At 38.0% G+C, this 27,858-nt stretch overlaps 2 protein-coding genes and 1 pseudogene across 2 annotated transcripts; 2 read left to right on the top strand and 1 right to left on the bottom strand.

Annotated features, from left to right (window-relative positions):
• The first annotated feature begins 838 nt into the window (after positions 1–838).
• LOC146638720 (T-cell surface antigen CD2-like) lies at positions 839–5,733 on the top strand. Its single transcript, XM_085362476.1, has 5 exons — positions 839–887; positions 3,857–4,174; positions 4,368–4,625; positions 4,708–4,914; positions 5,603–5,733. The coding sequence occupies exons 1-5, from the start codon at positions 839–841 to the stop codon at positions 5,731–5,733; spliced, it is 963 nt and encodes a 320-aa protein (XP_085218602.1).
• A 5,415-nt stretch (positions 5,734–11,148) lies between these two features.
• LOC146638719 (pregnancy-specific beta-1-glycoprotein 1-like) lies at positions 11,149–14,432 on the bottom strand (annotated as a pseudogene).
• Positions 14,433–20,236: 5,804 nt separating this feature from the next.
• LOC146638718 (uncharacterized) lies at positions 20,237–26,812 on the top strand. The gene is made up of 6 exons (XM_085364424.1): positions 20,237–20,285; positions 24,305–24,625; positions 24,760–25,017; positions 25,099–25,320; positions 25,437–25,553; positions 26,592–26,812. Exons 1-6 carry the CDS (start codon positions 20,237–20,239, stop codon positions 26,810–26,812), a joined length of 1,188 nt encoding a protein of 395 aa, XP_085220550.1.
• The last annotated feature ends 1,046 nt before the right edge of the window (positions 26,813–27,858 follow it).

Raw genomic sequence — 27,858 nt, 5'->3', positions numbered from 1 at the left:
CTGCTGTTATTAATAAAAACAATAATAAGAACGAAACCTCTGCTGTGCCAAGTGTTCATAGTCTACACTTAAATATAGACGAGCGGAATATAACCAGAAGAATAATGGACTGGCTGTTCTTGGTAAAAGATGCATGTGTACCTTTGGTTTTGTATGGTGACCGTTTCTCTTGTTTCACTTCCTTCTACATACAATGACAATCTGTTCTTTTATGGTGAAACACAACACTTAACCTCTATTTATGATAACATTTCAAAACCACTGAGTAACACGGGCATCATAAATGTCTGTGAATGTGTTTCAAGGTTTGATGAAATCTGTTATTAAGATGTATTAAATTAAACATGTCTGGCTTTATTATACACTCTGTTTTATGCCATCCCCATTAAACTTGCTTCCGCGTGCAAATAAACATATTTTAGTTGTCAGTGTAATTTAGCTGTAAATATTACAACTGTCAATGAAACGGCATTATTATTAGTTGGACAATAAAATTACATGATTAGTTTGGGGCTGTTGAATTAAATTTAAATTAAACTTTTCTCTTTTCTTTCTCTGCAGTTAAATTCTGGTCACATCCTGTCTGGTCTGAGTTCATACATACTTATCTGAAGCTGATCAGTATTGACAAGCAATGAAATTTATTGGCAACTGCTTTTAGTAATTAACACAAAAAAATTCTGAAGTAGCCACATCCTGCTTGGTCTAAATGTATATGTTTTGATCTGAAGGTTTCTCATCAACAGGAAACACGGTCAGTGTAGGTTGGGTCTGTTTGCATCACAGTAAAGCAGAAGAGCTGCCTGCGGAGTCGACTGATGCTGAATAGAGAAAAAACATGCAAGCTGTGTTTGTACTGTTCGTGATGCTATTAGGAGTCTCTTATGGTGAGCTGTGTTTACTTATTCAAAGCATGCTGTGCTGTGGTAATAAGTACAAAGATTTTGATGTCGTCTTTAGTGTTACAGTAAGTTCTGCAGCTTACAGGTTGGTGGCATTGTGTTGATGCCACTGGGAGTATCTGAGGATGAGCTGTTCTGCTTTTTCATTTCATGCGGCACTTTATTGATACATCATCCCCAGACCTGGTGTCACTTGACCTTTGTTCATGGGTCTAAAAAGTATATTTACAGTCAAATCATCTTGTTTTTATTCCAAACAAATGCTTGATATTTTAGATAACACATTTTTATATTTCAAAGGTTATGACTGTAATTTTAACTCGTCTATCTTTTAGCGAAAGTGGAATCAGATCATCACTTCAAATAAAGTCATCTGACCAGTGGCACCTGTTTGTATGAAATTGTATTTGAGCACTGGTTTTTTATAATATACTAGTTTTTAAAATAACAACTACAATATGAATAAAAACAATACTGATCAATTCAATTGGTAAAATTATCTCAAACTTCGGGCCTCTTTAAAGTATAAAAAGGGATCAGATACACATTTTGTCACAGCCCGTATAATTTAATGTTATTCCACAGTTAAGATGGGGGAAAATAATTATTTGTATGTTAATAAATGTCAAATATTAGCTACAATACTTTTTTGCTAATGATTATTTACCACTAGAGTGCACATTTATGAAAAAAGAAATACTGTGATTTAAATCCTTCAGCAGTAATTTTGAATCTGGATTAGTTTTTATAAGCATTTATTGCAAAAGCAATCAGATATTTTGAAGTTTTGTTCAATTAAACTTTAAATGATATGAATGTTAAATGACCCCATTGCACCATTTAAGATTCAACTAAAGCAATATTTAATTCCAACAGTACATTCTGTAATTTGTATAAATTCTTCTGTGATCAGCATTTTTAAATATAACATTAACCAGTGCAGTGCAAAGAATGTTCAAACCATTGTTGCTCAACATGCTGAACTATCTGTTTGACAGAGATTGAAAGCGTCCTACTTTCATGTTGTACTCTTTTTAGAGATGAAACATGTGCTATCATTAATTTTGTGTCTATTTTTTCATCTAAACATATTTCTGAAATGTATCATTTCATTTTAAGTCTGGAACTTTTATTTCTTAGGAATTTAAATTGTTACTCTCATATATGAAATCTCTTTTTCATGAAGGTTAAAGGAGGAAGAAAAACTAATGTCAATTCATTCTCCTACTCTCAGCATGTGAGACGTTATTTACCACTTCACTAAAACCTAAAGCCAACGTTTTCATGATTTCTCCTTTCAGGCTGAGCACTAACAGTCTGTTAACTGCAGTCTGTTAAAATCAGTAACATCACAGATTTGCTTATTTGAGAGAAAAGATTTGAAAGCTGCCGATTGAGTCAACATAGACTGAACAGTTGACATGGAAGCTGCAGTTGGACTGTTGCTGATGTTCGGAGTAGCTCATGGTGAGCAACCAAATTTTTTTTCATGCAAGGTTTCAAAAATACTTATTTCATACTTAATTTCAGTACAATCAGAATTAGGTCTGAAAAAAAGTTACTTCTTAGTTTTGTCATGCTCCTTCATTCTGATGTTGCCGTCTCCTATCTGGATTTTAGGATTGCTTCATGTATCACAGCTGCTGGTCGGTGGTTATGTCTGAGTGGTTAATGGTTGGCTGTCTGTCTATGTGGAACTCAAAGTTCCACATGACCTTAGTTAGCACTGTTGTTCTCAACCACCTTCAGTGGGGTCTCCTATCGGGATTTGGGGATCATATGCAGCACAAATGTTCTTGTAGGTAGGTTGTGCAAGTCAGTGTACGCTGTCCCAGCCCTGTTACTGTACGCTGCTCTGTCTCTGAGCCCTGTTAGATGTGACTCCTTCCTCTAAATTCTAGTGCTTAGGCACTGTTCTTTTTCTTCCCTCTATCTGTTGATGATATATCTGCAGGTCAGTCATACATGATGGTCCCACTTCCTGTTCCTTATCACTGTCTGTTTTCAGCTGTTTTGGAGCAACTCACCTCAGGGAGCCATTTTTTTATTTCAACAGCAGCTTCCACATCTGTTCACAGAGTCTCAGACCTTTGAGTGGAAATTGAAGAAATCAGAGGAAGGATGTTGAGTGGCATTGTGAGGAGTTTTCATGTCTCCTCTTGTGGCCAGTTTGTTATTCCAGTTTGGTATCTGATGACGTGAAGACATATATATTGATGGCTCACATTTTTTAGCACCTCTATTACTTTCTGGAGGTATTTGACTGTGTCTGACTTTATTGTGTCTTTATCATGTAGCTCTCGTTAACCTGTTGGATACCCAAGCACTTCTTCTGTGTGTCCTGTATGTCCTTATGGCAACTCCACCCCATCAGTCTCTCTTTACAACCTTTTTGCCACATTTATAAAGAATGACATCCTAGCGTCCTCACTGTAGATCCTGGTGAGGTGGATCAGTGAGTCAGTGTTTCAGTCACTCCTGTCATACAGCATAATGTCATCGATGGACAAGAAGTGGCTGATGGTCACTCCACTCTGATCTTTGTGATATGGACAGTGCATCAAGTGTGGGATATTCCACATTTGATGGTGACTTGAGTTCTTAGTAAATGTCATTAGTGCAATATTAGCCTTGTATAAAGCCAAGCACACATAAATCCAGAAGCACTGAGTTGTAAGCCTCCTCAGGTTGGTCTTCCTGGTCTTATAGTTCTGGTGTACAGGTCTATTAACCATTACTTTGTGCTTTGATCTCCTTTTGTTACCACTTCTGATATCCTCTCTGAAACATTGCTTACATTTGTTAAATAGTGTTCAGTAAAGAGGAGACAAGAAAGCAGGGCACACAGCAAAAGCCCTCTGGCTAGAACTCAGGCTACTGCATCAGGCATGTGGACATCTGTTCATCTACTGAGCAAAACTAACAACTATGTCAACTTTATTTTTGTTTTGCAGGTGTGGAAACTTACTGTGATGGCAGACGGGATGGAGCTCAGTGTTATGGAGCTTTGGGAGGAACTGTGGACATCCAGCTGATGGACAACACTTCAGAAATTAATAGATACCAATTATTAAAGAGTTCATTAAAAATATTAGATGTGAGAAAAAATACGGTTATTTCTAATACCATAAGAGAGAGAGCTCATTTTCCAAGTAATGGAACATTTAGGATCAATAAACTAAACAGGACAGACAGTGGTAATTATAGCCTTCAAACCTTTGATTCGGATGGAAAATCATCAGACGAGCGGATTTTACAGTTGTTTATTGAAGGTAAATGTTGGGAAATTAAGCCATTAATAGATGTAAATAAAATATTGTTGTGGTAATCTATACAATAATCTATACAATATATCTCACGACATTTCCCTGTATTCTATGCTTTCCCTATTCTTTATTAGAGACTCTAAAGAATTAGGGAGATTCTGATTTAAAATCTAAACTCATCTATGTGTGTTTCTCTCAGCTCCTGTGTCCTCTGTCCTGCTGGACCCTGAATGTCTGTCCCAGGGAGAGATGAGGGTGTCCTGTTCCTCTGAGGGAGGGGACAGTCCTCAGTACAGCTGGACTCTGGATGGACGCACACTGACAGATGCTGAGCTCTTTTCTGGAAATAATGAGAGTAACATCATCACTCTGAAACAGCACGTCTCAGGACATCTGGTCTGCTCAGTCAGGAACAACGTCAGTGATGTCTCCAAAGAGGAGAGGATATCTACCTGTGGTGAGTGAGAACACTGTGATAATCACAAATATGATCATTTTGGTCACTCAGTCTTTCATTAATTATACGTTTTTGCTCTCAGGCTTCATTTTCATTAACTGCACTTCAGTCAATGGAAAACAGATATCAGGGTGGGTGTATGAAGCCAATAACACCCTGTGTATTAAACCAACAACAGTCCCCAAACAAACTGCTACGTCTAAGGAGACCGCCGTAGTGTCAAATAAAAACCCCACTAAGATCAAACCCTTCAATCAAACTGTCAGCAGTGATAACCCATGGTACATTAGTAAGTGAAAATAACTTTGCTACAGTAGACTGACTAATGCCAGTTTCTCATTATTTCTTTGTTTGTCTTCATAAAAACTCAGACTTGCTGACTTGTTTTTGTCTTATTCTGTCCTTTTTACCACCACAAACAGCCTATTTACCACTGATCGGTGGTGTTCTCTCAGCACTGCTCATTTTGTTAGTTGTGGGTGTAGCAGGTGCCTGTGAACACATCATAAAGCAAAAAACCAAACCTACAGAACAAAGAGGTACAAAACTTTCCATTTCCCCACTCCACTGTGATTAATTAAACATATATAATTATTTTAAAAAAATTTAATAAACCTTTTTGCTGTCTTGCCAAGATGTCGCACCAGTTGTCTTGCCAAGAGTTTAATCATACCTCTGTCATATGCCAGTCAAATTTGTTGGTATGGCTAATCAGCTAGCTTTAACACAACAACTAAAAACATGGGGAAACAGCTCAAAAAACGGCAACCCGTGAGTTCACCAATGAAACATTTTAATTAGTTTTAAAGTGCACCAGTTAGAATCACACACACTGCCTTCAACCTTTGTGGTAAAACTAATCAACTGTTCCAGCAGCAGACATGAGAGTGAAAGTTCTTCTTTAAGTCAAACCATTCCTGTACTAATACACTGACTGTAACATTATGTTTGTGCCACCTCTTCCTACTAATTTGCAGCTGAAGAAGATGACCAGGAAGTAACCTATGCTCATGTCATTATCACGAAATGTCAGAGGAAGGATGCTGAGCAAAGAGCAGAGGCGGAGGTGGAGTATGGCCAAATCAAGTTTTCAAGCAACAGAAGATGATTTAAGTGGTTGGAGCTTTTACACCGACTGCACCACTGACAGCAGACCGAAGGAGGAGGTGACATCAAGATGCCAAAAGGTTGTTGCTTCATGTAAGTCTGTGGCTGAAACACAGCTAATGTTCCAGCTAACAGCACATAAAGAACAAAACAAATATGAATAAATTAATGATGACTGAATTCTATTCAGACACTTTAGCTTCCTGTGACACCTTCATGGGCTACTTTGTCCCTACTATAACAACAACAACAACAACAACAACAATAATAATAATAATAATAATATTATTCATCTTTGGCCTGTCTTTAGATTTATATCTGGGGATCAGCCCCCTCTTCTCTAAGAAATGCAAGTGTCTTAATAAATCTGGATAAATGTGAAGCAAACATTGTATATAATAACATGGGAAGAGAAGAGAGAAAAAATCCTAATGATATTGTTCTGGTGGACTAATGCAGAGTCTTCATTTGTTTTTCCTCTTCTGTTCTCAACCACTCTTTGAGATCAGTGTTTGATAACGTCCCTGCCGCCAGTTTACCACCAAGAAAGAAGTGGTTGCAAATTCTGTCTAACAAACACCATTTTAACCTTACCACTGTGCTCCACACTCGTGTCCAGGTGTCCCTGTTGCTTGACGGTCAGGTTTTTAAATGGTCATATTTGACTTTAATGTTTGAATCCAGATTTTAAACATCCTGTCATTTGGATAGGAACATGGCTATTTCTATAGGTGACTGACTTCTCTCTGTGTGTTGTTCTCTCATTATTACAACTGAAACAGTTTCTGAATGTGTTTGTGTTTTTACCTTAATTGTACATATGTGGCTTTTTTAGGAGAATGGAACCTGTTTTGGGGAAGATTTCTGAAGCTTTTGAGTAACACAAGTAACTCTTATTTGTATCTTTTGTTATAGCAATTAGTTTGCATGTTTTTTACAAGTGGACGAGACTTCTGTTTAAGTATGTACGACAAAGAAATCATATGTTGCAGCAATTTTCACATTAGTTGTTTAAAATAGTAATTCTGAGTAGTCTTTACAAAGTGAAGAGTAGATGTGACTTATAATAGCCCGTACTCACTTAAAGTTTTTATCTTTGCAAACAAAATATCACTATTAAGCTCAGTCTTTAATTTCACACCAGTATAAACCAGTTTTAAGTTTGTCTAATGTGATTCTAAATTTAGACAGGCCTGATGATGCCATGATCACAAGCAGTATTGATTCAAAAGCCTTTGGTGACCACTAAGAAGTGAACATAACTTTAAACTTATCAGTAAGAAGATGTGGAAGTTTCCCTTCTTGTTCCATGGTGCTTGTTGTTGTTGTTCCTTAAAGATGTTTGTTTAATAAAGCTATTAATTAAAGCTTCTCAATAAAAACATGCAGTTGTCACTCTCAGTTAGGCAGAGGACTCACTCGCAGGACTCTGATTTTTAGAGAGAGGGTGAAGGATTTATTGTGAGAATATATACATATATACAGTGGAACAGGTAATACAGGGCTCCAGGGGGTTTGGGGGTCCGAAGGTGAGGGAAGGTCCAGGGAAGGCACACACTCTCCTCTTTTACAGTCTGTGATTCACTCAGGCAGTCCAATCATGCTCATGCCCACTCACACACATCCACAGGAATCCAGGCAGCAGGAGAGATGGGCAGGGAAAACTATGTTAGAAGGAAACTCTGGGAAATGACAAAAGATACTCAAGAGGCAAGGCGAGGCTAGGCGAGGCTAGGCTAGGCTAGGCTACACTGACACTAGGTAGTGCAACAATCCAGCGAGGAAGCAGCATCTCCTGCCGTCTTAAGTAGTCTGCCAGGAAAAATGCTTGCGATGAGAAGCCAGAGCAGAATCAGCATGAATGAGCCACAGGTGTGCTGTGAGGGCGGGTTCAGAGGCAGGGAAGCAAAGTCCAGTTCTGCCTTGTTGGAGAGGCTGAGACAAACACACACCACACCCTCTCCAGATCCTGAGAACCATGACAGCAATGCTCTAAACAATGATGAAGCAATGTAAAACATGCATGCAAAGCATTATTTAACATTAAATCCTAAGTCTTGGGCAACCCCAATGACACCAACAAACACCAACAAAATAGAGAAAAAACCTGACCTTCAGACCACACTGCAACATAAAAAAGTGTTAATACACATATTTTACTCTTTGTTATCTCTGAATCTGTGATGAGGTAATAATAAGTTACTAAACTCCTTCCTCCTACACTAGTACAGTATCATTGGGGACGCACAAATAATGATTCTGTGCAGTGCCCCCTGGCATAAAAGACAAACATCACAGTGCCCAATTCTTTTTTCTTATTTTGGTGTCTGCCTTTAGGGGTCACCACAGGCGATCATCTGCTTACATCTCACCCTGTCTCTAGCATCCTCTCCTATCACACCAACCCTCTGCATATCCTTCTTCAGGATATCCACGTGTTTTCTCTGTGGTTTTTTCATTTTCTTTTCCCCTGGCAGCTCAATCTTTAACATGTTTTGTGAAATATAGCCACTATCCCTCCTCATGTTTAAACCATCTTACCGCACGCAAAATGCAAAAAATAGATGAATAAATGTCCTAAAATGTTTTTAAACAATACTGTAATTTTAGAAATGAGTGATTTAGGAAGTTGAGATAAATAAGTAAAAATAAAAATGAATAATAGTTATTGTTTTTTCAACACAGTTGCCAGAGCTATAGCTTCCACAGCCATCACGCTATCACAATAGCACAGAAATAAATATGAGACACTGAGTTCGTTCTGCTTGTAAAATTAAAAAATAAAATCAGATACACAAACCTGTTAAGCATGGACTGAGTATGTACTTCACTGTACTTTTATTTTGTTAAGGTTTAATGTACTGTAGTTTCAAACTATTTGGTATGGGAAAATGTTGCTGTACTGGTGGATTTCTTTAATATTGTAAGTTCTTGACATTAGTGTAAAGTCTTTTGTGAAGGAAAATACAATAAAAGCAAGGACAGTGTAACGAAGCAATGATAAAGTCCAAACATTTCCCACTAGAGGGCGACATTGTGTAAAAAATACTGAAAATTGTCATGCTGCTATTCCCACAATAGGAGAAAGAGGGTGATTTGTACCCCTTGTTTCTAGTGAACCATAGAAGAAATCAGTCATGTGACTGCACATTTTTGAAGAGTCAGCCATTTTACTAATCCTGCAAATAAGAGAACCTCATTACATCAGAATATTTAAGTTCAAAAACGATTTTTGCCTTTCAAGGTAAAATTTCTGTGATCAAGGTTTTTTGATTGTTTTGTCTAAACAGTTACAGACAGGTTTAAAAACATTTCACAAATGTTTTAGTGCTTTGGTAAGCTACACTGTGAGTCTATATGGTGTGGTGCTTTGTGCCCAACTTATGAATATTTTAAATATATTATTTTATTGATTGTTTTTTATTATTATTATTATTTACCGTTTTTCACAGTGACATTCTTTATTTCAGACCAAAAATAGAAATAGACCATCATGCCATTGAGTTATAATAGGGAGGACAGGCAGGGCTTTCACTCCTTTACAGGACATGGACAGAGTGAATGATGTGAGAAGGGGAAGTCCATTCATCAAGTGGCGAGGAAGATGAACATATTCATGATGACATTAAAACAATATGTGGAGAAGAAAAAGATAGATGGAAGAGACATAAGGCTATAAAAGGATGTAAAAGATCTGGACTTGTCAATCAAGTGTTATGGAGAGAGAGCTGGCAGAACATATGAAGGCACTAGCAGCATTTATGTGTTCGTTACTTTGTGCATACTCAAAATCCAGTTCATGGTATTTGAATATGCACAAAGAAATGACATTTTGATCCAGCTAGCAGGGATATCAGAGGCAGGTTGGGTTAAGTGTCCATTTAAGGAAAAGTATATAGGGAACAATAATTATTTCCCCTGGAAATGCTCATTATCAGTTATTAAAATGCAGATAGTTCACAAAGAAGTAAAGTTGGGTACTTATTTAGAGTGTATAGCTTGACATATAATTGAAAGTAATTGTAATTGTCATTATGACGTTTGCAGGCAAAATCAAATCCTACAACTACATGGATTGGTTGATGGTGCTGACTGACACTGGTGCAAAGTGTTTAAGGTGAAGTAGTAATGGGATTGTGAATGGAAAGCCCATCTTCACTTTCAAAGACAATTGTGACAGAGTCATCCCTCGAGAAGATGTGCATAAAAAAAGAACTACCCACACCACAAAAACTTGGTGGTACATCCAGAAGGTACAGCAGTGGGTAGCTTCAACAAGTTCATTTGGTCCTTGGCCATTTTTAAGAAAACTGACTTTCGATGTGCTCGTGTGGCTTGTATAAAATTGGCCTTTGATATTGTAAAATAATTTTAAATATGTTAAATTTGTCTAGCTTTTATATAGCATTACAGTTTCTGAGATCAAAATATGCTGGCTCAATTTACCCCAAGGTATTCTCTCCAAAGATGCAACTTACCCTGCATCGGGGTCAAGTTGTGCCACAAGAGCACTTGTGGCACAACTATATATTTCAGATCCAAAGTGATTGTTCCCAAGCATGCACAACATCCTGAACATGTTTTAGTTGGAAGCATTACTATCATGGCCTCACTTTAAGCAAAATCTTAAAGTGAGTTGTGCCAGTTTTTACTTTAAGTAAAAACCCACCCCACTCTCCCCTATTTATGTTTTAAAACTCAAATAATAAAACTCCAAATATAGAAGTTTTCACCATCCACAAAATATATTGTGCAGTATGTCTAAAAACTTATTTCACATTATGAAACAGTGATCAGTTCAGTTAATATGGTTTTATGTTATCACTGTACAAGAATTAAAAGATATACACCAAGATGCATTTCATGATTATTTTGCCACGTAAGCATTGATCACATTGTTTTTCCACAAAGTGCATGTGACCTGCATTTGAATTTAATGTAAACATTGCCCAGATGGGACCCAGGAGTCTAAAATGACAAAAATCTCCTGCCTTGGGTTGTATTTGTGATCTCAGTCTTTCAGTCATTAACCAGAGCTCATGACAATTGGTGATCTTAGGAACATGAATCTAAAGCTCTTATTCTCTCAGTTCTTTCTTCAATGGACCAGTGCAGCATCTGCATGACTGCTGTTGTTGCCCCAGTTCATTTATAAATCTCCTGCTTCCCCTTCTCCTCTCTCAGTAACTTCATTTGCAGAAATTTTTAAAAAAAAACTGACACATGAAGTAAACTTAATTCAAGACTTTATTGTTTAAGAATTGTAAAGATTTTGTATTTAAAAAATGTAAAACCCAGAAACCACAGAGCTTCTCATCATAATTTGTGGGGAATAAAGAGAGCAGAAGAATTTCTCTCTAAATGCTATTTTCATGCTTGTGAACCAAAGATAAATAACAGCAAGTAAAAGGTGAAACTAGGTGTTGGTGTAAGTTGCAGAACTCATTTCAACCATCAGAAGAGAATCCTCTGGATCTCCTCTTGTTTGTGGGACAGCAGAGACTTCAGCTTTGGCATGTTTCTTTTTCTTCCAAGCAAAGTAGATGGGAATCCCAATTAGCAAGAGAATGACCACAACTGCTCGCAAACCACATATAAGCATCTTATCTGTTAGGAGACACCAAAATCACATGTTAGGCAGAGCTGGGTCTGCTGTTGGTTCAATGTACATTGTTTTCATGTACCTACCCTGATGTCTGTATCCCACTGACAGAGCTGCAGTTAATAAAGAAAAAAATGAAGCATAGTATGATCCAACAAACAAACAGTTCAAGACATAATAACCATAAAAATTTAATTTGTGCTTAATAACTTTTATTCATAAGGTTCTCACTCACCACAGGTAGACAGCCTGTGTTCTATGAAAACATTACTGACGTTGTTCCTGACTGAGCAGACCAGATGTCCTGACATGTGCTGTCTCAGAGTGATGATGTTAGTCTCATTATTTACAGAAAGGAGCTCAGCATCTGTCAGTGTGCGTCCATCCAGAGTCCAGCTGTACTGAGGACTGTCCCCTCCCTCAGAGGAGCAGGACACCCTCCTCTCTCCCTGGGACAGACACTCAGAGAGCAGCAGGACAGAGGACACAGGAACTGAGAAAAACACACAGATGAGTTTAGATTTCAAATCGACATTGCAGAATTAAATCAGTCATTCTTTATAGTCTTCAGTGGAAAAATATGTATAAACCGTAAAATACATGTATGGAAAGATATGGATTACTTCAACAATATTAAAGTTATATTCATATCTATTAATGGCTTCATTTCACAACAAGGAAAACATTACCTTGAACAAACAATTGTAGAGTCCGCTCATCTGATGCTTTTCCATCTCAATCAAAGCTTTTAAGGCTATAATTACCGCTGTCTGTCCTGCTCAGATAATTGAGCCTAAGTGTTCCATTACTGGGAAAAAGCAGAAATTTATGTTCTATGATATTATAAAGAATCCTTTTCTTTCTCACATCTAGTATTTTTAATGAATTCTTTAACAAATGGTATCGAGGTATTTTTGCGGTGCTGTCCATCAGCTTTATCTCCACACTTCCTCCCAAAGCTCCATAACACTGAGCTCCATCCTGTCTGCCATCACAGTAAGTTTCCACACCTGCAACGACACAAAAAAAGGAAACAAAAGCAAAATTATTACAATGGACTGGCAGCACTAACAAATGTTTACCTGAAACAGAAATGTTGTTATTGCAGCTACTGTTTGTCTGTGTTTTTGTGAAGATGCCTTTATTGTTGCACACATGAGTAGCATGGACCTCTGAATATTTCACTGTTTGGGTAGACATATGGTGCCACAATAAATCAATAAAATCATAGATGGTATTGTAACTGCCATTTAACTTTTTTTTTAAATTTTTCTTACTTTGTTAGTAACTGAAAATGTATTTTTTTTAAAACACACACACACACACAGTCAGAACACTTTCTGTTCTTTACAACACCTTTAAAAATGTGGCTTCAATGTTCCAGTTAAAATGAAATTCCATTGTGAAATATGTGTATAAATTAGAGAGACAGACAACAAGAATCATATGAAAATGTTTATCTAGAACATAACTGGTGCTTTTGTGGTTACTGAATGTCGTTAAGTAAATATGCGTTAAAGAAGGCGCAGACAACTGGGGTCCAGGTAATGGTAATAAAAATTCAGAGTGTTCTCACTCACCACAGGGAGATATCTTCTGTTCTTTGAAGACATTACTGACGTTGTTCCTGACTGAGCAGACAAGACGTCCTGAGACGTACTGTTTCAGAGTGATGATGTTAGTCTCATTATTTATAGAAAGGAGCTCAGCATCTGTCAGTGTGCGTCCATCCAGAGTCCAGCTGTACTGAGGACTGTCCCCTCCCTCAGAGGAGCAGGACACCCTCATCCCTCCCTGGGACAGACACTCAGAGAGCAGCAGGACAGAGGACACAGGAGCTGAGAGAAACACACACAGATGAGTTTAGATTTTAAATCAGAATCTAGGTCATTCTTGTTTCTCTTTAATGGGGAACAAACATAAATCATACAATACATGTATCTGAATTTTCTGTTTCATATCTATTAATGGCTTTACTGTATTTCTAAACAAGGAAAACATTACCTTGAACAAACAAGTGTAGAGTCTGCTCGTCTGATGCTTTTCCATCTGAATTCAATGTTATAAGGCTATAATTACCGCTGTCATCCCTGCTCAGATAATTGAGCCTAAATGTTCTATTACTGGGAAAAAAGAGAGACCCATTTTGTAATACATTATAAAGAATCCTTTTCTTTCTCACATCTAGTATTTTTAATGAATTCTTTAACAGTTGGTATCGAGGTATTTTTGAGGTGCTGTCCATCAGCTGGATGTCCACAGTTCCTCCCAAAGCTCCATAACACTGAGCTCCATCCTGTCTGCCATCACAATGAGTTTCCACACCTGCAAACACACAAAAAAGGAAACGAAAAGCAAAATTATTACAATGGACTGGCAGCACTGACAAATGTTTACTGAAAACAGAAATGGTGTTTTTGTGGCTACTGCCTGTCTGTATTTTTGTGAAGATACATTTATTGATGCAGGCATGTCTGTGACTGAAACATAGTTAGGGTTCAAGCCTTGAAGAAAAGTAAATTACTGTGCTAGAACTGAGAGGAAGAGAGAGAACCATTATATTAATGATACTAGAAGAGGTTTTTGAAACTGACAACTTAAATTCCCAAGAAATTCACGTTTCCGTATTAGGTAGTGTAAGATAAATTGTGACGTCCTATTAAAATTGTTAAAAAAATAAAATAAAATAAAATAAAATAAAATAAAATAAAATAATGAACTGCATGAAAATATTTTAATTGGCACTGTAGCCCTAAAAACATGGGGTCCAATAGCCGTGTCTCAGCTTAAGAAAATCCAACATAGTTGTTATGTTTCCTGAAAGTGCTGTTCACATGAAGTGATGTCAGAGTTTCCTATTATAATTAAAAGTGTTAATAAAGAAAAAAAGGAATTAAATGAAATTAACTAAAAAGAAAGAAAATGAAGGAAAAGAAAATGAACATGCTCTATATTAAAACATTCCTAAACTGCAGATGTATTCAACAGTTCCTGAATTTATTTTAGAAGAAATACAAAAAAAACTATTCCTCGACTGTTTTCAGCTCACCATGAGACAAACCCAGCAACATCACTATCAATCCAAGCACAGCTTCCATGTCTTCTTGCTGTTCAGAGTGTGTTCATACAGTTTGCAGCATAAATAAAAGAAATGACTGATACTACACATCAGTCGGTGTTCACAAACTGTATGTGGAAAGGTGATAAAGGAAGTAAAACCAAGAGCAGAGACAAAATAACATCAGCTTCTTCTTTCCCACGTTTTGTTTCAGATTTTTTGTTTTGTTTTTAATTTATTTTACAAACACAGGAATGCAGAAATATTAAGCCATATATGTATACACTTACAGTCTCATTTAAAGGTTTTTCTTTATTTTCACACATATGGAATTAAGCAGTAAACAAAAAGTGAACTAACTCAAAGCATGTTTTAGATTCTTGAAAATAGACACATGTGGAAAGGTGATATAGGAAGCAAAAGCAAGGGCAGAGACAAAATAACCTCAGCTTCTTCTTTCCCACGTTTTTTGCAGTGTGCATATGTATATATATATATATATATATGTACATATACTAGTATATGTATAGTATAGTATAGTAGATACTATATACTTACTGTGCTATGTGTGATGGAAAAAAAAAACACAACAAAAAAAACAAGAGCATTGAATGAGAAAGTGTGTCCAAACCTTTGACTGGTAATCAAGTACTCTGCATTGTCCCCTCAGCCTTGTTAAATCTAGGGCTGAGGGAACCAGAACCTGAACCTTAACATTACTGAAGCAGTGTGGCATCATGTTAACAAAGAAGGAAACAAAAGTCAACATCCAAAAAAGAGCCTGAAATTGTGTTCTTTGTATTTATGACTGCAGATTTAATCAAAAGAAAATTTTAATTTTTTAAATTCTACAATTAAAATACTAATAAAAATACTTCATGATGAGTTACGTTTGTTGCTTTGAATTTGCTGCAACGTCTTTTTTTTTCCTCAAACATTTTAAAATTTGTCTGTGTTGAAACTTACTGGCAGCTGACCCCCAGAACATTCCCTTGACCTTGCTCCTCGTCAAGGTCAGCCACCCAAAGTGTCTCCTAAATCCCCTGATCTCTCCCAGCCTTCATGTCCTTACTCTTTTGCTCCCCTCTTGTTTGAACATCTTGTTTCTATCTGTCTTTGCTCCCTCCGCCCAACCAAGGCAGCATGAACTGTTTCATCTGTTGCTTTATATGTTGTTTTATCATTTTAGTTTTTTTTATTATGGGTGATTTTTTTGAATTGGTTCTTGTATTAATTCTTGTAGAGTCTGTTATTACTTACAATTTCTTGTATAAACTTGTTCCATGTAGAATGTATCTATCTATCTATCTATCTATCTATCTATCTATCTATCTATCTATCTATCTATCTATCTATCTATCTATCTATCTATCTATCTATCTATCTGTCTGTCTGTCTAGTTTTGATTTGTATTTGTTGAAATTGCTGGTTTTCTTTATTTATTTTGTGTTTTCTTTCTGTGAAGTTCACCTGTGTTCAGTGTGTCAGCTTTGGTTTTGATTCACTTCTTGTTTTATTTCTTTGGTCATCTTCTGTGTCTCATGTCTAGTTTTACTTCTTCTCTCTTGATTATTTTCAGCTGTGTCATAGTTTCTCTTCCATGTCATCTTCCCCCATTACTTTTTTGTATTTATACCCTCTGTCTTCAATTAATTCCTGCTATTATCTGCTCTTTTATTCACTGCATGTTTTTTCCTGGACTTTCTGGGATCCTATTCCTATCCTATTCCTCTTTTGCCTCCACAAATCATACAAAATAGTTGTTTTTTTTTCCTATTTGGAAATTAAGCCTTTAGTAGATCTACAATTTATGCTATAATCTCCATATTACACCATATTATAGCTATTTCTATAAATAAATAAATTATAATAAATCTGTTGATGCAGAAGGCTTCAAGAAAGGACAGATATGGCCTTGGCCATCAGGGAAACCAGGAGGCAGTACAGATTGAGACTGGAAGGATACTACAACAACTCAGATTCCTGATGCATGTGGCAGGGCTTGCAACACATCACTGATTTCCAACAGAGTAGCAGCAGGGTCACAGTCCGCTGCAACGCCCTACCAGATGAGCTGAGTGAGTTCTACGCTCACTTCGACACCCTCAACACCAGCCAACATAGAGGGATTCTACCAGTAGAGGCATCACAGAGCTCCTCACTAGTGATGGGAATTCCGGCTCTTTTTAGAGAACCGGCTCTTTCGGCTCCCAACTGGCTCTTCAGGTTGTTTTGTTGGTCTAATTAATTTATTATCAAAAACCATATAAAATTATGCAGAAAAGGAATTACTAATGTAAAAAAAATGTGGTTTTATTTATATACGTTTATATATAAATATATACAGTAGGCCCTAGAAACAAAACACCAAAACACATTGCTAGCATTAACTGAACTTCCAAAACAGAGCTACCTAGATCACTTAAATTACACAGCATATGTCTTTTGTTTGTGTATTTATACACAAACACTCATATGTATATATATATATATGTAACCAAAACATCACTACTCCTCACTAACTGTGACTTTGACTGAAGTATGCAAGGTTCTGATGAGGGCTAACCCCCAGAAAGCAGCTGGCCCTGACAACATCCCCGGCCCTGCTTTGTGGGTCTGCTCTTCAGAGCTGACTGAGGTGTTTACAGACATTTTTAATGTGTCCCTCACCCAGTCAGCTGTGCCCACATGCTTCAAGTTCACCACCATAGTTCCCTTCCCCAAGAAGAACAACCTAACCTGTTCGAATGGCTATCGCCCCATCGCAATCACTTCAATTGTAATAAAGGAAACTTCTTCACTCTTGGACTGACACCGTCCTGGACTTCCTCACAGGCAGACCTCAGGCAGTTAGAGTTGGTACCAGGACATCAGGTACAAAGACAGTAAGCACAGGGATCCCCCAGGGTTGTGTGCTCAGTCCACTCCTGTACACCCTCTTCACCTATTCCATTCCCTTCCTGTGCAACACTTCCATCATTAAGTTCACTGACAACACAACCATCTTCGGGATGATCACTGGTGGAGAGGAGGCTGCCAACACTTGTGTCCTGGTGGCTGGAAAACAATCTCTCCTTAAATGCTGAGAAGACTAAGGAGAGATTGTTGACCCGAGAATGAGGAGTGACCAGAATGCCCCACTATACATCAACGAGACTCAGGTGGAGAGGGGGAACACCTTCAAATTTCAATGCACCCACATCAGTGAGGATCTCAGCTGGACCCATAACACACGGGAGATTATCAAGAAGGCTCAACAATGAGTCACAACCTCCATCATAGTGTGGTACAGGAATAGCACCATTAAGGACAGAAATGCTCACCAGTGTGTCAATAAAATGGCACAATTCATCTGTGGAGTACCCCTCCCATCACTACAAGAACATTTACAACACCAAGGTCAGAAAAAAGGGCAGACAATGTCATTGGGGACTGCACCCACCCACAGCACACGCTGTTTACACAGACGCTACAGGAGTTTGAAAGAGAGGACAACCAGACTAAAAAACAGTTTCTATCCGCAGGTTACTGAATCATGACTAATTGTTGTTCACTAACTAATTATTGAACTGTGATTATCTGCCATTCCCTCATTACTACCCTGTGTATTTAAGCCCTGTGTTTTCCCATGCTTGGTGTCGTGTTGTACCCTCAACTTGCTGTGTGTTTGTAATGTCCTGTCCTGTCCTCCAGCACCTCGGTTTAGAGTTTTGTTTTTGTAAGTTTTATTTCGTGAATCATTCCTCCAGCAATAAAGCTGCGTTTTCAGTTTATTCCCATCTCCAAGAGTCCTGCAATTTTGGGTCCACCACTTCTGCTTGCCTGCCACACAGCCAACCCTGACATGCATGAAGGGAACTTGCAAAGTAAGAATTTCATGCTCAGCGTAACCATTTGTGTTTTGTGGTGACAAAAAATTTCTTGGATCTTGAACATTGAATATGTCATGCTGTCTCTGTTCTTCATTGAAAATGACAGAGTGACCAATATTCTGATTTTGATTTAGATTAAAATAATCATCACATCAGTGATAGCTGTTTATACTAATTTGTATTTGAGCACTGTCAAACTGCTCATTAGTCATTCTGGGGAAGGTGTTAAACATATTGTGAATTTATTTGCACTTGGAATTAGCTAAGAGCCACTTAAACACACAAATCTTTGGTTTTCTAGACTTTGAGTTACCATTGTATTGATAACCAAATACAGCCAGAAAACTTGTTATTAATCTCTGGCTCTCTTTTTTTTCCCCCCACTATGTGTTTTTACATCTCTCTGGATGAAGTCAGTTATTATTTATCTCTGACTCTCTTCCAGAGTATGTTATTTGTTCTGGTTTCCTCCCCTAACTCCAGCCTGTCATAACATATGGCTACCCCTCCCTCAGCCTACTTCTGCTGGAGGTTTCTTCCTGTTTAGAGGGAGTTTTCCCTTCCCACTGTCTCCAAAGTGCTTACTCATAGAGGGTCACATGATTGTTAGAGTTTTGGCTGTTTTATTTGTAATTTTCTTGGGTCTTTTCCTCACAATAGAAAACACCTAGAGGCAACTGTTGTCCAGGATGAGACAACAAACATCCACAATTTTCAGCAAATACCTCAGGTAGCAGAAACCCAAGAAAGAGGAGGAACCATCATGGAAGGACAGTGCCCCTGCCCGGTATGTACCATCAGCAGACAGAGGAAGTGGCTGACATACAGAAATCGTACCAGTGGCTAGACAAAGCTGGAGTGAAAGACAGAACAGAGGCACTAATCATGGCAGCTCAGGAACAAGCTCTAAGATCCATAGAGGCTGGGGTCTATCACACCATGCAAGACCCCAGGTGCAGGCTTTTTAGAGATGTTCCTGTCCAAGATGCAAGCAGGCAGGGCATACATGGAACACCATAACCACGTGGCCGGCATAGTATACAGAAACATCTGTGCCAAGTATGGCCTGGAAGTCCTGAGGTCAAAATGAAAGACACCAGCGAGAGTGGTGGAGAATGGCTGAGCTAAGACCCTGTGGGACTTGTACAGATGGACAAATTGGTGATGGCTAATCAATCAGACATAGTGGTGGTAGACAAGCAGACAAAGGCGACTGTAGTGAAAGACAAAGTGATACTGAATAACAGCAACATCAGGAAGAAGGAACACAAGAAGCTGAAGAAGTACCAAGGGCTCAGACAAGAGCTCAAGAAGATGTGGAGGGTTGAAGGTAACAGTGGACCCAGTGATAATCGGAGAACTCGGTGCAATAACCCACAAGCTAGGCGAGTGGCTCCAGCAGATCCCAGGAACAACAGCTCTGTTCAGAAGAGCGCAGTCCTGGGAACAGCTAAGACACTGTGCAGGACCCTCAAGCTCTCAGGCCTCTGGTAGAGGACGCGAGCTTGAAGGATAGACCACCCACAGGGGCAAGAGGGGAAGATCATGGTGACATGTACATAAATATGTGACCAGCAATCTAATTAAAGACTGAATAACAAGCAAGAAACACAAAATGTGTGCCACTGACAAAACTTTTGGAAACAACTGTAACGATTTTATGATTAAATTAAGGTGACGGCACGCTTCAAACATATGCAGAACAGATGTGGCTGTGGTTATACAATTTTGTCTTACAAAGATCAGCTCTCTGTTTCAGTACTTAAGATATGTTTCCCCTTTCTTCAGCTCAGAAATGTCCAGTTGTTGAATGTTGAAAGAAGAAGTAAAATGACAGCTCCTCAGTTAATATGACTATAGCAATGTTCTTATTGGTTAAAGTTTTCACACATTGTTCTGTGTTGCTGATTTTTAACAAGATGCATTGCAGGCTGTTGCTGACTGGGTGACAGACACGTAACAGAGAGGAGTCATGAAAGCTGTGGTTGGACTGCTGGTGCTGCTGGTCAGAGTTTCTCATGGTGAGTTTGTTTCAGGTTTTTTCACTAAAACTTTATTTTAGATGATTTATAACATGCTTTGCAGAAATAAGACAAAGTGCACACAATAAAAGTTTTAAATGATCCTTTATTGATTAAAAATAATCTTGAATACTAAAATACTGAAATGCATTTCCATATTCAGTAATAAATATGTACACATGCATTTCACACCTCCATCTATTTCTAATGAATTGAGTAAAGTGTGAGGAAAAAGCATGAGTTCAGAAAAGTGTGAATCAACAGCACTGTATAAACTTATTTTATTACAACCTGTACACATGTAGTGCCTTTTTGTGAATACTGAAAATGACATTGATATATATTAACATTAAAACCATCAGTTTCACAAACAAAACATCTCAAAAAGCATTTTCAGATTTTAATGATGTATGAATGGACACTGTGATGATACGGTGATGATGATACATGTTGAAGGTATCTGACTACTGTGAAGTTGTCATTTTTCGAGTACAGTAAGAATGTTTCCACAGAGATACTAATAAATGAGACCCTTTATTAGAACAGGCTCACCAAGGTTGGAGATACGCCATAACATAGTGCCTGGCACAGGGTACTGAAATATCTATCCTGAGTGTGGCCTGGAGGTCAAAATGGTATATGCCGCTATAAGTTGTTGAGAATGACCAAGCTAAGATCCCGTGTGATGTCCTTACAGACAGACAAACTGGTGATGGCTAACCAATCAGACACTGTAGTGTTGGGCATCCTGTAAGAAGAAGACGGCCGTAGTGATAGATGTAGCAAAACCAAGCTATAGAAAGATCAGAAGGATTGGAACACAAGAAGCTAAATTAATACCAAGGGCTAGAGACGATGTAGAAGGTGAAGATAATGGGGAAGGTGGAAGATGCGGAAGGTGACAGCCAGTTAGGGGATCACAATGTCATTCCTGGATAGTCATCTGAGATTACCAAATGAGCACAGTTGTAGGAACAGCAAAGATACTTCACAGGATGCTCAAAACTCCCAGGTTTCTGGTAGAGGCCTAAGCTTGAAGGATATATTGCCAAAAGTTTTCACTCACCCACTAAAAATCATTGAATCCAGAAGCTACAATCACTTCCATGGCCACAGGTGTATGAAATTAAGCACCTAGGTATACAGACTGCTTGTATAAAAATTTGTGAAAGGATGGGTCACTGTTAGGAGCTCAGTAAATTTCAGCGTGGTATCGTAATAGTATGCCAATTTTCAAGTCCAGTCATAAAATTTTCTCACTAGTAAATATTCTACAGTCAGTTGTTTTAAAAAAAGTCCAGGTGATTGGGAATGACAGCAACTCAGCCACAAAATGATATTTCATGTGAAATCACAGCACAGGTTCATCAGGTGCACAGTGTGCACAGGTCACCAACTTTCTGTTATAGACCTCCAAACTTTGTGTGACCTTCCAATAGCATAGAGAGCTTCATAAAATGGGTTTCCATGATTGAGCAGGTGCATCCAAGCCTTACATCGCCAAACACAATGAAAGCAGTCGGATGAAGTGGTTTAAAGCATGGTGGCACTATATTCTACAGCATTAGACATGTTCTCTGGAGTAACGAACCGCCCTTCTTCATCTGGCAATCCGATGGATTAGTATGTGTTTGGAGAACTCTACCTGTCTGACTGCAATGTGCCAAGTGTAACGTTTGGCAGAGGTGGAATTGTGGTGTTTGGTTGTTTGTTAGAAGTTCAGCTCAGCCCCTTATATCCAGTGAAAGTTAATGCTGCAACAACAAGAAACTTCTTTACCACTAGGGGCTGCCAATAGTTAAAGAAATAGTTCTGACTAGGGATGGGTACCGGTGTCGTTCTGACAGAAACGGTAGTAACCAGACCGAAAAGCAGCGCGCATTTCGGTGCTTTATTTTGGTGCTCTTTTTTCCTGAGCTGTGATACACTTCTAGCCAATCATTTTACGTTTCCGAGGATAGTAGGCGGGCCCAGGTACGTACGTTCTTTTAGAGCAGAGCTACAGATTAAAAATGTCCAAGGCGAAGCGGTCAAAAGCCTGGCTGTACTTCACAGCAAAATATGCAAACTCAGCAGCAACAAGTGCTTTAAGCTGATACTGTGATACTGTCAAAGGAGGTAACACCTCAAATCCGATGAAACACCTGGCGACACATAGCGTTTTTTTAAAAAGCCCAGAAATGCGCCGTGTTTGATAGCTTGCTGCGAGACCTCACACCGAGCACATCTACTGCGGGTGGATTGCCTGTTATCGGACCCGGAGTTAGCAATATCCCCCAAAAACACGAAGAGGAGAGTCCTGGCCCCAGCCCTGCCAGTGTAGCAGAAATGATGATGGATGATGATGCAGCAGCAGCCGTTCTTCTCTGCGTGAGTAGCTTAATGTTGTTCGCGTGTAATTTACGTTGAGTAGGCTAACCACGTTATTACATTAATGCATGTAAGGTGAACTAGCAAACATCATCATAGCTACATGTGGCTGTCTTCTTGTTTGATGGCAGATGCTCCCTTCACCCTGGCCAAAAAGGCTAAAATGACCAAAGAAAAAGTGAAAAACAGTTAAACATGAGAGGTTTAGGACAAGGTTTGTGTTTTTTCCATTGTTTAAGCACTGCTTCCAGCCAAGAGTGATACCATAAATGCCCCATAGCTGCAGAAAAGGCTAACATTGTCATCTTTTTACAAAAAACAGCTGAACATGAGAGGTTTTTGGACCAATTTTGTGTTCTCCATTCTTTAAGCACCGGTTTGAGCACCGTTTGAGCACCGGCACCGTTTTAAAAGTACCGGTTTGGCACCGGTATCGGATAAAACCTAAACGATACCCATCCCTAGTTCTGACATAGTAGTATTACTTTGACGTTTAGGTTAAAATCAAATAGTAAACACTCAAGCCCAGTTTGGTTTAACTGTATGTAGCTTATGATTATTCTCTCATGTAAATTTATTTCTGTAAATATTTATTTTTCTGTTAACACTTGACTACTTTTTGTCTTAATCAAACCTTGTTTAGCGTGAATGACAAATTGTTCCCTCTCTTCCTCTCAGTCCATCACATCTGGATTATCTTTTTTCTTGAAGGCTAAAAGAGGAAGAAAAACTGATACCTCTTTCTTCCTCTCAGCATGTGAAAAGATCATTTTAACTTCAGTAAAACCTCACCTCAACGGTTTCACACGTTCTCCTCTGAGGCTGATCACTAACAGGATATATTGAGACCTGTTCACGCAAGAGACAAAGAGATAAAAATGCAGAACATGGAAGTTGTATTTAAACTGTTCTTGATGTTGCTCGGAGTCTCTCATGGTGAGCTACTAAACTTTTTCCATGTGGTGCCTCAATGTTAACTTCTATATTTTATTTATGTTTTGTGGCTACGGGATCCACTACAGCTAATGAAACATGTTTTTGGGTTTTTTTGGGGGGTTTTTCAGTTGAGGGCTTGTTAAACACATTAACAGTTGCTATATTATTTAAGTAAAGTAAACACAGACAAACTGATTAAATATAATTAAGCATATCAAAAAGTAGATTGGACATAGCACTATGCTGGCAAAAATACACATTTTAATATTAGGTATTTTGAATCATTTTAAAATTATTAGGGTCTTCTTCACAAACGAAGGTAACAACTTCTTTTATAAACAACAATTTTATAATTACTGAGCTTTTTTTCTTTTTCGTTTCTTTTCTTTTGTTGTAAAAAGGCACAGACGAATTGCAGCATTTAAAACATGGACAACAGAATACTGAAGCTACAGCAGCTGTTCTACAAAAAACAAATCAGCTGAAACGTCACTGTCTTTCAGTGACAAACCTGTATAATGCATCTGCAAATACTAAATGATTTGCATACTGTGAGACAGACACACAGTAGCCACAAAAGTGCTATTTTTGATTTAGGTTAACACTTGCATGCTGCAGATGCAAATGTTTACCTTCTAACAGAGACTGAGCTCTCAAAACTGTGATATTATTTTTTTATTTTCTTGACTTTAATTTTTTTTTCTTTTTTGCAGGTGTGGAAACTCACTGTGATGGCAGACAGGATAGAGCTCAGTGTTTTGGAGTTTTGGGAGGAAGTATAGACATACAGCTGATGAACGGCACCTCAGAAATACATAAATACAAATATTTAAAGAATTCATTAGTACTACTATATGTGTCAGACAAACAAGTTCAGGCTAATACCATAGGACACAGATCTCTCATTTTCCACGTTAATGGAACATTTAGGATCAACAACTTGAGCAGCAATGACAGTGGTATTTATACCCTTCAAACCTTTGATGCAGCTGCAAGATCAACAGGCGAGTGGACTTTACAGTTGTTTATTCAAGGTAATTATTTTCCCTGTTCGGAGATTAAGAATAGATATACATCTAATAGCAGCATATATGTTCTTCATTTAAAATAACAAGAAATGACCAGGATCCTGTTATACTACCAAAATTCATCTGTGTGTTTCTCTCAGCTCCTGTGTCCTCTGTCCTGCTGGTCTCTGAGTGTCTGTCCCAGGGAGAGAGGAGGGTGTCCTGCTCCTCTGAGGGAGGGGACAGTCCTCAGTACAGCTGGACTCTGGATGGACGCACACTGACAGATGCTGAGCTCCTTTCTGTAAATAATGAGACTAACATCATCACTCTGAAACAGCACGTCTCAGGACGTCTGGTCTGCTCAGTCAGGAATTACATCAGTAATGTCTCCAAAGAGGAGAGAATATCTATCTGTGGTGAGTGAGAACATTGTGATAATCACAAATATGATCATTTGGTCACTTTCTCTTACATACATAATCTGTTTTTGCTCTCAGGCTTCATTTTCATTAACTGCACTTCTGTCAATGGGACACAGATATCAGGGTGGGTGCATGAAGCCAATAAAACCCTGTGTATTAAACCAACAACACAACTAACACGAGACCCTAAAATGATCACGCAAACTGCTGTGACTGAAGGGACTGACAGAGTGCCAATTGAAAACCTGAATGATATCCTCAGTCCAGCTTTCAGCAGTGCTCAGCTGTGGTACATTAGTAAGTGAAAATTAATTCTACTACAGTAGATCCGTTAATGTTCTTTTCGAATTTTTTCTTTCTTAATAAAAAAAGGTGTTTTCTGAATGGTTTGGTTTTGTGTCCTGTTAAAACAGGTATTTTGTCACTGATCAGTGCTGTTCTCTTAGCGTTCCTAATTTTATTAGTTGTGGGTGTAGCAGTCATCTGGGCTCAGAGAAAAAAGCAAAACAACAAACCTACAAAACAAAAAGGTAAGAAAATTCCTGTTGTTCTTACTCATGTAGCTCACACTGCCTTCTTACAGTTTTTCTAAGATTCGAGAAGGTTTAATATCCTTTTGATTTTATTTACAGAAATACACACAAATATTGTTTCTCACCAGCCTCTACCTCTACATTTTTGATTTGCTCCCAAGAGTTTTTAATTCTGGCATATGTCAGTAAAATTTGAGTGCATCATTTATCAGCTGGCTTTAATACAGTAACGAGAAATGTGAGGAAACAGGACTGAGCACTTTTGTTTAAATCTTATAAAAAATAAAATTCAAATTCAAATTTTATTTGTCACGTACACAGTCATACACAGTACGATATGCAGTGAAATGCTTAGACAACTGCTCGTGACCTAAAGAAAAAAAAAAAGGCTATGAATAAGATAGGAAATAAATATGAAAAATTAAAAAGGGTAAATTTAACTAGGAAGGAATAAAATATAAATTAAGGTTAAAAATGAAATAACTGTACAACACAAATTAGAATGAAGGGTAAATTTAACTGGGAAAGAATAAGATAAAATATATAAATTAAAGTTGAAAATAAAATAACGGTACAACACAATACACAGTATAGAACTATATAAGAATGTATGAAGAAATATAAATATATACACAATAACAGCAGCTGTACAAGTATTAACTGGAAATGAAGAATATAGTGACCAGTGTTGTGCAATCCACATTATGTCTTGTGCAGTGCAAATATGCTTAAAGTGGTTTAAGTGATGAAGTGAAAACAATGTCCAGAATGTCCAGTGTGTGTGTAAGAACTATATGTGTGGGTCAGTACTGTGTGGTGGTGTGATTGAGAGACCGTATCGCCTGCGGGAAGAAGCTCCTCCTCAGTCTCTCTGTGTTGGTCTTCAGGGAGCGGAATCGCTTTCCTGACCTCAACAGAGAGAACAGTCTGTTGTTGGGATGGCTGAGGTCCTTCACGATCTAAGTTTTGTGAAAAGTCAAACTACTCAGTCACTGTAATAATATGTTTGTGTTACTCCTTCTTGCTACAATATAGATGAAGAAGATGATGAGGAAGTAACCTACGCTGATGTCAGGGTGATGAAACACCGGGAGAAGGAAATGGAGCAAAAATCGGAGGTGGAGTATGGCCAAGTCAAGTTTTCAAAGCGACCTCTGTACACTGAACCTACAGAAGATGACTGTTTGTATGCCAATGTTCAAAAATCAGATGATTTGAGTGATCATTGCTTTTATACATACTGCACAACAGAGTGAGACGGTGATGTCAAGATGCTTCAGGTGATTCAGAAAAATACAAACCATCAAAGCTCATATTGATTTATGGATCTTCTTTACTTTCACTGCACTTCTCTATCACAACAGAACATCAGTACATCTATTGGAGCTTATATTTGTTTTGGTAAATGGACTGGTTCTTATATAGCGCTTTTCTACTCATCTGAGCACTCAAAGCGCTTTACACAACTTGTGCATTCACCCATTCACACAAAGTGCTTCATAGCTAACATTCACATACTTCGATGGATGCATCTGAGAGCAATTTGGGGTTAGTATCTTGCCCAAGGATATTTGGCATGTAGATAGGGGAAGCCAGGAATCGAACCACCAACCTTCCGATCAGTGGATGACCTGCTCTACCACCTCTGCTACAGCCACCCCGTTTATTTTATCACCAAAATATTTGTGTCCCACTTGTGAATAACTATTCTGCCGCTTGGTGTTCCCACAGTACAATCATCCTGTACCCTGTGCTGAGAGAAACACACCCAGATGTCTTTTGATCTGATTTCTTTGTAGTCGTTAATGAAAAAGTGCAAAATACACATATCTGGTATTGTGTGAGATATATCATATATATATTTTTTTTTCAAAAAGTGTTTAATTTAAATGTTAAACTTGACTGATGATTTTCTAACTGAATAAAAGATTTTACATTAATATTTACCACTGTCATTCTTGCTCAGATTACTGATCCTAAATGTTCCATTACTGGGGGATAAAAAGAGATTTATTTTCTATAATATCAGGAATAACCTCATTATTTCTTAAATCTAGTATTTTTAATGAATTCTTTAACTTTTTTAAAGAATTCTAGGTAAATGTTCACACTTCATCCCAATCCTGTCAGCCATCACAAGAAGTCTCCTAACTTACGAACAAAAAAGTAAACAAAACCACAATTGTCATCATGTAAAGGTAATATTGGCATATTTTTACCCCAAGCAGAACTTGTACTTTTGTGGTTTCAGCCTGTCTGACTGTGTTTTTGTAAAGATGCATTTGTTTGTGTGCAGAGGGCA

Source organism: Diplotaxodon limnothrissa, linkage group LG2 (genome assembly GCF_057381915.1).
Source record: "Diplotaxodon limnothrissa isolate DT_005_m linkage group LG2, D_limnothrissa_male_GT1.1, whole genome shotgun sequence".
In the NCBI taxonomy this organism is placed as follows: Eukaryota; Metazoa; Chordata; class Actinopteri; order Cichliformes; family Cichlidae; genus Diplotaxodon; species Diplotaxodon limnothrissa.
Note: the sequence above shows the minus strand (reverse complement) of the source record. Positions and strands in the feature narration are given on the sequence as shown.

Excerpts from the sequence above, each read along its gene's own strand:
- LOC146638720 (XM_085362476.1), top strand. The coding sequence starts at position 839 with ATGCAAGCTGTGTTTGTACTGTTCGTGATGCTATTAGGAGTCTCTTAT. Across the intron at positions 888-3,856 it reads GCTATTAGGAGTCTCTTATG|GTGTGGAAACTTACTGTGAT; the intron begins GTGAGCTGTGTT and ends TTTGTTTTGCAG. Across the intron at positions 4,915-5,602 it reads TGATAACCCATGGTACATTA|CTGAAGAAGATGACCAGGAA; the intron begins GTAAGTGAAAAT and ends ACTAATTTGCAG.
- LOC146638718 (XM_085364424.1), top strand. The coding sequence starts at position 20,237 with ATGAAAGCTGTGGTTGGACTGCTGGTGCTGCTGGTCAGAGTTTCTCAT. Across the intron at positions 20,286-24,304 it reads GCTGGTCAGAGTTTCTCATG|GTGTGGAAACTCACTGTGAT; the intron begins GTGAGTTTGTTT and ends TCTTTTTTGCAG. Across the intron at positions 25,554-26,591 it reads CAAACCTACAAAACAAAAAG|ATGAAGAAGATGATGAGGAA; the intron begins GTAAGAAAATTC and ends GCTACAATATAG.